Source organism: Dasypus novemcinctus (assembly GCF_030445035.2).
Source record: "Dasypus novemcinctus isolate mDasNov1 chromosome 8 unlocalized genomic scaffold, mDasNov1.1.hap2 SUPER_8_unloc_2, whole genome shotgun sequence".
NCBI lineage: Eukaryota > Metazoa > Chordata > Mammalia > Cingulata > Dasypodidae > Dasypus > Dasypus novemcinctus.
In genome coordinates, this window is record NW_026688124.1 from 1,107,707 (window position 1) to 1,118,809 (window position 11,103).

The window sequence follows — 11,103 nt, forward strand, 5'->3', positions numbered from 1 at the left end:
ATGATACTGTAGGGACAGATGCTGGACATTATATATCCTGCCATAACCCAATGAACATACAGGAGGAGAGTGTAAACTACAATGTAAATTATAATCCATGGGGAGCAGCAAAGCTCCAAAATGTATTCACCAAATGCAATGAATATACCACAATGATGAAAGAGGTTGTTACTGTGGGAGGAGTGGGGGGATGGATGTGGGGTATGTGGGGACCTTTTATATTTTTAATATAACTTTTTTTATTATCTATATATCATCAACAAATACAATAAAAAATTATGTTAAAAAAAGAGAGAAAAGCCAAGTCTCAAACTAGGAGAATACATCTATAAGCCATTTCAAAAACAATTAGCATTTACAATTTATAAATAATATATACTAATAAAAATAAACTTGATAAAAAATTAGGAAAATATTTTGTCAGCAATTCACAAAAGACAAAATCTAAATGGCTACTCTGTCCACTTAGGGGTGGGGAATGGCATCAAATGAGAAAGTATTCTAAATACAAATCAGAGTATTCCACCATAAGATAACATTAACAAGTTGTATTTTTATCAAGGAAATCCACTGAAGGGTCTTAAAGGCAAGTGTAACATGATAAATTTTGCTTTACATGAGTGGGGCTAGAATATAACCATTAGGGAAGAAAATATGAAAAATGGAAATGTAGTCATATGAAATCTAGGTGGGTTTATATCTGTTGTCTGATTATAGCTATCATTTCATCTTTCACTCTTAGTGCAAGTGTTCTACTTATTGAACCACTGTGTGTGAGGAAGATAATACTAATCAATTACTTTTGTTTCTATTATTCTACATCAAACAAAAAAGGAACTTTCCTTTGGCTGCTATCCACTGGGATTAATTAAACTCTGTTTTGGTTGTTTTCCTCAAAGGTCATATTTAAAATATCAAGAATTCTTTCTGTCTCCAGAGACCTAAGAAATATGAAAGTTCCTCTCACCAGATCCTAGTAATTAACTACCATTTTCTTACAAAGACTGTGAATCAAATCAAAACCAAGTGGAAAACAGACATGGTACACACCAAGTTTACCTTTCTGCATCAGAGAGAAGATGGAAACATTTGTGATCCTTACTTAATAAATTTAACCACATTGCATGATCAAGGCATTTTTCAACTTTTATCCAATATATAGTTGAAGGAATAGAAATTTCTGCCTTGAAAAGAAAGAGAAGTTTGAAATTTTTAACAACTGAAATTACTCAATGACCCAGCTCATCCAAAATCAGCCCATGCCATGCAGTAAGTTTTAATTCAGTTTTTACCCCATAACTTTGGACAATAAAACCATAAATATGTTACTTTTATCATTCTTTCAAGAGAGTGCTCTTATGGATTCCCATATCATGTTCTTATCCATTAATTTTAAAACATGCATTCACTTCTTTCATTTCAGGGATAGTGGGTTCATGAACTGAAAGTGACAAGTTCATATGGATGGAGGAGAGAGTAGACTACTAGCATAATACTCTAGTGTAAGAGTCTCAAAGTATTGTGGGATAGAAGTATCCATATTTCTTTTCAGTGGTGGAAGGTTTCTGGTGTGTGTGTATTGTTGGATGAAGGGGATGTTCTGGGAGCTTTTAAAAAGTTGGGTTTGATTTAATTTTTAAAATTTATAGCCAATTAATTGATTCTGGTTCTCTCCCTCACTCCACATGATAGTCCTCACATTAGGTAGTGACTTTGATACCTGTTCTCTACTTAGTGTTGCCAAAAGACCCTCTAATGATTTCTGGAAGAAAAGATAATTTTTCAGTGGCTCCTTGGTGAACCATACTAAAAAGAAAATCTGAAATAGAGTGTTTCATCTGTTTGTTGGCATACAATATTTTCATTTCCATTTGGTTGCATCTGTCCCTATAACATCAGGCTATCTAGGCAATCAGTGTGAACAAACCATGATTAGTGGAAACACAAAATTTTTCAGTTGAGAACCAGTTGGTTGGCTCCTTCTTTGTTCTTTTTTTACCTATTTAACTGTTGACTTGACCTCAATGGTAAAAAAGGCACATGCCTCAGTTCTCTTTGAGAAACACATCTGAGGTGAATTTTACTGGTCTAATGAAGATGGGTAATAAAACCTTAAAAAATGACAACTAATTAATCAATTCTGCTGCAATTGTTCATGCAAGGATTATCTTTACTCTGTTGATTTTAGAGATAATTCTTGAGAATAAGGTTACAATGAGAGAAATAATATCAGTGGTTCCCTGGATTGGAGCAGGTAGAGATAGTGTACAAAAGGATAGGTAGAATATTTGGGGTGTGATGAAAATATTGTGTCCTGATTAGAGTGGTGTTTTATTGGTGTATTCAACTCTCAATTCTCCTTGAATTTCACAATTTAAATTGATGCTATTTCTTGTTATAAATTATTGCTCCATAAATTGATAAAAGGAAAAAGCACAAGAGTTTTGCTGAACAAATCATAGAAGTTCTGGAGCTAAACCCCAATACCATTTACTAGACCAAAATAAAACCGAACTAAACATAACTAAAATCTAAACTAAATTAAGCTAAACTAAATAAAAACACTTGATGAATTGGGAGCCAGGCATTAGGAAAGATTTAGGATAGAAATTTATTAACATACTTGGATATATGCTCAATATTCCATTTTATCTCAACATTGAAGATTAATTCTGAAGACTAGGGCATAAAGCACTAAGGTTAGCATGAGGTTTAACATAAGCAAGTCTAATTTTCTACCTAAGCCACACTTGTATCATAAACATACAATAAATACTTTTGATCCTCTGTTTTTTCCTGTATGGTTCTTTTGAAAATGCTATTCTAAACTTTATCTAGCAGAATGCTTTTCATATCCAAGCTCAAATATGCCTTATATATAAATTTTCTATAAAAAGACAAAGTAGGAAAAATGTCTCTGCCCCTGATATAATCTACCATCACTAAGCCTCATCCCTTTTGATATTATCACATCAGATTCCAGGGAATATTTTACTCAACATGTTCTCCATTGACTTGGAAAACTCAAATTTGAGAACTATATCTTATAAAATATTTTACCATAGGAGTCTATCATTATGCCAATTACATCAGATTTTAATAAATACATTTTTTTCCTCAGAAAGTTTGCATTTGCAGTCTTAATAGTTATGGAAATAGGGCATCTTTTTCAGATTGCTAACAACTTTACCTTCACTTTACCAAAAGTGAACAGAAAGATAATTATTTTCAATGCTATATTTTAACACAAAATTAACAAATAATGTTTCATATTCACGTTATCTCCAAGTTTGTGTGTGTTCCTCTATTCTCTTACTACTTTTCCCCTTGATTACTTCATTGTTGTAATCATCCCCATTTTTCCTTTTGCATTTTGATTGCATATCTTCATACATCTTTTTATTAGAAAAGTTGTGAGCTTACAAAACAGCTATGTATACAATACAGGATTCTGATACATCACCTCACCATTAACACCTTGCATTGTTGTGGAACATTTGTTACACATGATGAAAGAACATCACCATAATATCACTAACTACAGTCCATATCTTACATTTGGTGTATTTTTCCATAAACCACCCTATTATTAATATCATGCATTAGTATTATACATTTGTTATAGTTCATGAGAAAACATTCTCATATTTGTACTGTCAACCACAGTCCCTCATCCACCACAGGGTTCACTATATTATACAGTACCCTGCCCTGTACAATCCATCCAAAGTGTACAATCAGTGGCACTCAGTTTCATCATAGGGGTGTGTTTTCATCACATCATTTTAAGAATGTTTTAATTACCCTAAAAGGAAAAATTCCATACTCTTTTATACAGCTTGTTGTTAACCCTAAGTATTGATATATTGTAATGTTCTTGTATCCATGGCAGAGGAGATGAGATCTTACATACATCTTTGAAGGCAGGATACATTGAGATATGCCATGTATAAAACACTACAGTATGTCTTTAAGATACAGGTTTAGGAAGATAGTATACACATATGTAAATGAGAGATTTTAATCTAATTATCACAAATCTAATCTAATTATCACTAATTAGAAATATCATTTTGAGTAGTCTCATTCACCATATTTATATCTAATCTTTTCCACTCTTCTTTCTTCATAGGAAGAAAGGGAAAAACCACAAATGATCTAAACAGAACTGAAGTTACTGAATTTCTCCTCATGGGATTTTCAGACTCCTGGGAAGTTCAAACCTTACATGCTGCTCTGTTTTTGCTGGTTTACCTGGCAGCTGTCACTGGAAATCTCCTAATCATCATGCTTACCATTCTAGATGGCCACCTTCAAACCCCAATATATTTCTTTTTGAAAAGTTTATCATTTTTAGATTTTTGCTACATATCTGTCACAGTTCCCAGATCCATTTTTTAATTCCTTAACCCACAATACCTCCATTTCTTTTCTTGGGTGTGCTCTCCAAGTCTTCTTTTTCTTCATTCTTGCCTGTACTGAGACAGCCATCCTTACCGTTATGTCCTATGACCGCTATGTGGCCATCTGCCAACCCTTGCACTATGCAGTTATCATGAATCAAGGTGCCTGTGTGAAGATAATGGCCATTTCATGGCTCAGTGGGATGATCTGTGCAGTCATGCATGTGGCTGCAACATTCTCTTTACCCTTTTGTGGGTCTAATATAGTACATCAATATTTCTGTGATATCCCACAGCTCCTAAGCCTCTTAGATCCCGAAGTAATTAGCATTGAAATTGGAGTCACAGTTTTTATTATAAGTCTTGCAATAGTCTGTTTTGTTTCAATTACTCTCTCCTATGTGTATATATTTTCTACCATCATGAGGATTCCATCCAAGCAGAGTAGATCAAAAACATTTTCTACTTGCATCCCACATCTTGTGGTTGTAACACTCTTTATGATATCTGGTATCATTGCCTATGTCAAGCCAACATCAGATTCTCCTTCAATGCTGGATCTTCTCCTAACTGTGCTCTACACAGTGGTGCCTCCAACCCTGAATCCTATCATCTATAGTTTAAGGAACAAGGACATGAAGGCAGCCCTGAGAAGGCAATGTGGTGTGCTTGATAGAGAATGTGATTAGGAGCCAGAACTCCTGAACCCTTTTTCTAAACAGACAACTTGTTAGATTCATAGGCATAGATTTTGAATTTTTTGCTAAATTCTGTCTTGATTCTTTCATGAAATGAAGCTGTTCTTTTGTTATGGTTCCCACAGATAGGTACTATGCCCTGGGATACACTAGAAGGTCCTTTGGAGTGTTGAAAATATTAAAACTTGTGTTTTTAATTATTTTAATTCTCATCATCTGAACATTTTTATACATTATATTAAAGAATTGTGGGAACATGGCTGGCAGGTTAGGCAGATAAGGCTCAGCTCTCACTAAAACAAAGGAGAAAGAACCAGAGGCTGCTTGGGGACCTGCTTTGGGATACAGCAAACCAGGACAGTGATTCACAACTCCTGGGAGAGTGAGGGACAGAGAAACAAAGAAACCAAAACAACTAATCGCCTGTTATTAAACCTCTCAGTCATGAGGAAGGGTTCCCCTCTCCCATCCCCAAGATATTAAGTGAGGGTAAAGCTCCTGGTGAATTGTATCTGACTGAGAGGGGAGCAGATAACTTCTTCCCTTCCAGTTCCTTTGGATATATATAGAACAGGAGGTGCTCTGAGTCCAGTGAGAGGGTACTGGACAGATAGGGAAGCCAGGGGAAAATATCGGTTGCATTGTATTGTACCTAATATATTAATTACAGTAAAACAAGATCATGTGTATTAATAAACAGCCAAGTAAAAAACAAAGAAAAAGTGGCATATGCTTACTTTTCTTTTTACCAATGGAAATGTGTGGCCAAATAGTCTTTTTTTTTTTAATTATTTATTTATTTATTTTTTTACATTACATTATGAAAAATATGAGGTCCCATTCAACCCCACTGCCCCCGCCCCCCACTCCCCCCACAGCAACACTCTCTCCCATCATCATGACACATCCATTGCACCTGGTAAGTTCATCTCTGAGCATCACTGCACCCCATAGTCAATGGTCCACATCATAGCCCAGACTCTCTCACGTTCCATCCAGTGGACCCTGGGGGGATCTATAATGTCCCGTAATTGTCCGTGAAGCACTATCCAGGACAACTCCACATCCCAAAAACGCCTCCACATCTCATCTCTTCCTCCCGTTCCCCACACCCAGCAGCCACCATGGCTACCCTTCCCACACCCATTCCACATTTTCTCTGTGGACATTGGATTGGTTGTGTCCATTGCACATCTATGTCAAGTGAGGGCTTAGATTCCATATGGGTATTGGATGCACTCCTCCCACTTCCAGTTGTAGACACTCTAGGCTCCATGTTGTGGTGGTTGACCTTCTTCAACTCCATGTTAGCTGAGTGGAGTAAGTCCAATAAATCAAAGTGTAGGAGCCGAAGTCTGTTGAGGCTCTGGGCCTGGGTGTCATATTATCAGTCCAGAGATTCGAATCCCCTACATATATCTTAAACCCAGCACCGACTACAATTCCAATAAAGTAGCATGCAAGTCTTGTGAAAAGAGATCCCCTCTGAGTCCAATTCCATCACGCAGAAACACCAGCTCCAAAGAAGGGCTATCTGTCATGGCAGTGAACCCCTTCTGCCATGACCATAGAACCCGTGGGTCTCTTTATCCCTCAAAAGAACCAATACCTGGGGTTGTATCTACCTTATCTGTCTCTTAGACTCTGTTCAGTTGTACATAGGGGTATTCCTTCTGACAACCTCCAGACTCTTTTTTAGAGACTCACAGCCTTATAATCTCATTTCTCCTTTCCATTTCCCCCTTACATTAGGTCAAACAGCTTCCTGAAGTCATGTCATTATATGTAGACAGGTATATTCTGCTGTTCCGCATTGAATCTTTAATTCAAGGTCATTTTCTAGTTGCTTCTTCAGCTGGTATGTGGTAGTGATCCCTCGGTGCCAGGGAGGCTCATCCCCGGGTGTCATGTCCCACGCTGGGGGTAATGCATCGCATCTACACGCTGAGTTTGGCTGTGAGAGTTGGCCAAATAGTCTTGAGACCAGTGCTCTGAAGATCAGTTGTGATACACAAAAGTGATAAACTATATGTAGTGATTTTATAAACAATAAAAATGGACTTGCGTTATGGTGCTGGACATAAGAAAATTCATAAGGAGAAAAAAATGACCTCTTGATTTTTTAACAAATAAATCATATATTTGGCTAAAATCTCCTTCACAATCCCTTCCCATTATCCCTTGCCAGATGGAAACACCATCTTAAAGTTGTCATGTATCATTCCTAAGGGTGTTTTATGTATTTCTTTAGATGTATTTATCTACATAATGCATTGTGCTATTTTGGAACTTAATTTAAATAATAATATAAATAGAATCATAATATTTATAACTTATAAAACTTAAATTCAATATTGTCTTAGATTTAACAAAGCCAGTATGTGGAGGGATAACTAAAAACATATTACTTTATAGTTTTTGATTCTATGATTAAACTGCAATTTAATTTCCTTTCTGATATCAGGTTTATTGTTTCTATGTTTTGGTATTTCAGACACTGTAACCATTAATTTCTTTGAATATGTCACCTTTTAGACAAGTGAAGATATTCTCTAGAGTAGACAGATAACTGGAAGAACTTGGAGAACTTCCATGGCTTTTCAAATGAGTGGGACCCTTAAGTTAATCACCATAAATGTATAGAATTACCCCTTACTTATTATTTGTCAACACTTACAATTATCAGCTTTCATAAATATTTTAAGTAAGATGGGTGTGGAAGGCTATCAGATTATTTTTCATCATATTCTAATTACTGACAAGAGGGAAAAACATTTGATTCCAGAAATGACACTGATATTTACCTTATGCAAAATTGGGCATGTTCCATACTCAGAGGCACACCTTAATGATCTGTCAAATGAAGTGTGTAATACCAAGTTTGTTTGAAAATTAATTCCTATTAAACATATAGAATTACTAGTAGGTTGAATAGCAGTCAATAAAAAGTTACTGTGGGAAAATTTCTTAAAATTTTTAGGCCTTGAGATCTTATATTAATCAAATTAAAAGAGTTGAACAATTCTCATTAATTTCCTTTCCAACTGTAAATTATTATGATTTGCAAAATGGAGAAAATTATCAGGAGCTTTAAATCCTGGTACATCTCATCTGTCTTCCTTTCCCTTCTGCAGAAATTTAACTATTGGCTACACAAAGTGACATTCATGGGCATTCAGATTGCATGATGTCTGAGGAAAAAGCATTCTTTGTTACCCAGGCCCTCTAGGTACATGTCTCAGCTGCAAATGATTGTGGTTGGAACTGGTGCTGACACTTTTTAATTCATATGTATGTAACAGAATGGATAAGGATTTAATCCTTTTGCCCTGTGTTCAAGGACATGCTCAGTCATTACCATACCTCATTTATTAATTACTTTGCTTCTGCTGAAAACATCCTTCTTTAATGACTAATTCTTAGAGAGGTCAAGCTAAAGGGCAAATATCAAAAATCTGCAAGACAAATGCAAGGTAGTACATTTGTGTTTGTGTGTACATGAGTTTAATGGCAAGAAAATCATTAGCTTTGAAATTTGAGTTCACTCACCTTTCTTTATGTGTTTATAGAGTATAAAAATTATTTTGTGGGGAAGCAGACTTGGCCCAGCGGTTAGGGCATCCGTCTACCACATGGGAGGTCCATGGTTCAAACCCCAGGCCTCCTTGACTCGTGTGGAGCTGGCCCATGCACAGTGCTGATGTGCACAAGGAGTGCCCTTCCATGTAGGGGTGTCCCTGCATAGGGGACCCCCAAGTGCAAGGAGTGTGCCCCATAAGGAGAGCCGCCCAGTGCAAAAGAAAGTGCAGCCTGCCCTGGAATGGCACTGCCCACATGGAGAACTGACACAACAAGATGACACAACAAAAAGAAACATAGATTCCCATGCAACTGACAACAGAAGCGGACAAAGAACACGCAGCAAATAGACACAGAGAGCAGACAACTGTGGTGAGTGGGAAGGGGAGAGAAATAAATAAATAAATCTTAAAAAAAATTATTTTGTGCAAGCTCTTAGCTTCATGTCCACAATATTTAGTCATACAACCAAGGAATCTGAAATGTTTAGCCTCCTTATTACCATCTCATTCTCATCACTTCTCAGACCAAGAATCTCCTTTTTCTGCCCTAATATTGGAATAATATATTTTAAATTTTTCTTTATATTTGCCTCATAAAATTAGGGATTTATAACTGCTTATTTAAAGTAACCAAAACCTAGGAGCAACCCAAATTATAAAACCAATGAATAAAATATTTCATTGGTACATTCATACATTGGAATTCTACTCAGCAAGGAAAATGAATGAGTTATTGAAACAAAAGAACATGGGCTAATCTCAAAATAATTATTGAGTGGAAGATAATTAAATAGTTCATACCAGATAATTTCACATATAAAACTCTAGAAAATGTGAACTAGTTTATAGTGGCAGATATAAGTTCCGTGCATGCCTTACAGGGAGTGGGAAGGGGTTAAAGGAAAAAAACCCCACAAAGTTGTGTGAATAAAATTATCAGGTGATGGCTATGTTCAGTATCTTGATTTTTTTTTTGATGGTTTCATGGGTGTATATGTGAATTAACACCTATGCATTTGTGCATTTTATATATATGCAGTTTAAAGTATGCCAATCCTACTTCAATAAAGCCATAAAAATGAAAAATGTTTAAGCAAATTTTTACTTTTTTATTCCCAGGAAGAATTTTTGTTAAGATTTTATTTACTACATTCTTTAATGGTTTATAGCACATTCCTCTAAAGGTCATGATTTTATCTGTAAAAATATTATTCAGGATATTGATTATTAAAGGATTATCAGGTTCTCTTGGAGGTGAAATAAAATGAATATACAGAAAAGAGCATAAAATATAAATAAATGTACAGTATAAAATTTGTTCTAAAATTAATCCTATATGTAAGTGCAACCTAGGTTAAAAAAACAGAAAATAATTAACATTCAGGAAACCACTGCATTCCACTTCACAGTCACATCTTATATCCTGCATCAGGGTGACGGTCATTATCCTAATATAATTATCATAGTGAAATATCCTGCTTCTCATTTAAGTTTTTAAAATATAATAAACTTTATTTTAAGGAGGTTTTAGATTACAGAAAAGTTACATAAAAAATACAAGAAGTTCCCATGAACTTTACCTTCTCCCCTTCACACATCTTCCCCTATTAATAACATCTTATAATAATGTGGTAGGTTTCTTACAATTAATGAGTATATATTGAAGCATTGCTATTAAGCAAGATTTATAGTTTACACTATGGTTTACACTGAATTCTAAAGCCCTAAAAATGCCCTATGATTTGAGTGAAAAATATAGACATTTATATTATTCCCTCCACTACCCTTAGAACCTCTAGTAACCACTGTCTTTATGTCAATGTTACATGTTCTTCCATTACTATGCTATTAATAACTTTACTTTGTCTATGGTTACATTGCCCTCTTATGACTCTTCATTCCACAAACTTGGAGATTTAGGGATTGTGCTGTCCTTTCTGCCTCAGATTTAAATAGGGATTAGATATTATGGAGCAGATAGAAACTTGGCCCAGTGGTTAGGGCATCCGTCTACCACATGGGAGGCCTGTGGTTCAAACCTTGGGCCTCCTTGACCCATGTGGAGCTGGCCCATGTGCAGTGCTGATGCATGCAAGGAGTGCCCTGCCATGCAGGGGTGTCCCCGCATAGGGGAGCTCCACGTGCAAGGAATTCACCCTGTAAGGAGAGCCACCCAGCATGAAAGAAAGTGCAGTCTGCCCAGGAATGGTGCCGCACACACAGAGAACTGACACAACAAGATGATGCAACAAAAAGAAACATAGATTCCCATGCTGCCAACAACAACAGAAGTGGACAAAAGAAGATGCAGCAAATAGACACAGAGAACAGACAACTGGGGTGTGGGAAGGGGAAATAAATAAATAAATAATTCTTTAAAAAAGAAAGAACTGTATTGCTTGCAGTTGTAGATACTCTGTT

General features: G+C 35.9%; 1 protein-coding gene across 1 annotated transcript; it reads left to right on the top strand.

Moving 5' to 3' along the window:
* The first annotated feature begins 1,232 nt into the window (after positions 1-1,232).
* Positions 1,233-5,092, top strand: LOC131277341 (olfactory receptor 14L1-like). The gene is given in 3 exon segments (XM_058292416.2): positions 1,233-1,269; positions 4,133-4,395; positions 4,397-5,092. Coding segments are annotated over 3 exon segments (996 nt in total).
* Positions 5,093-11,103: the final 6,011 nt, after the last annotated feature.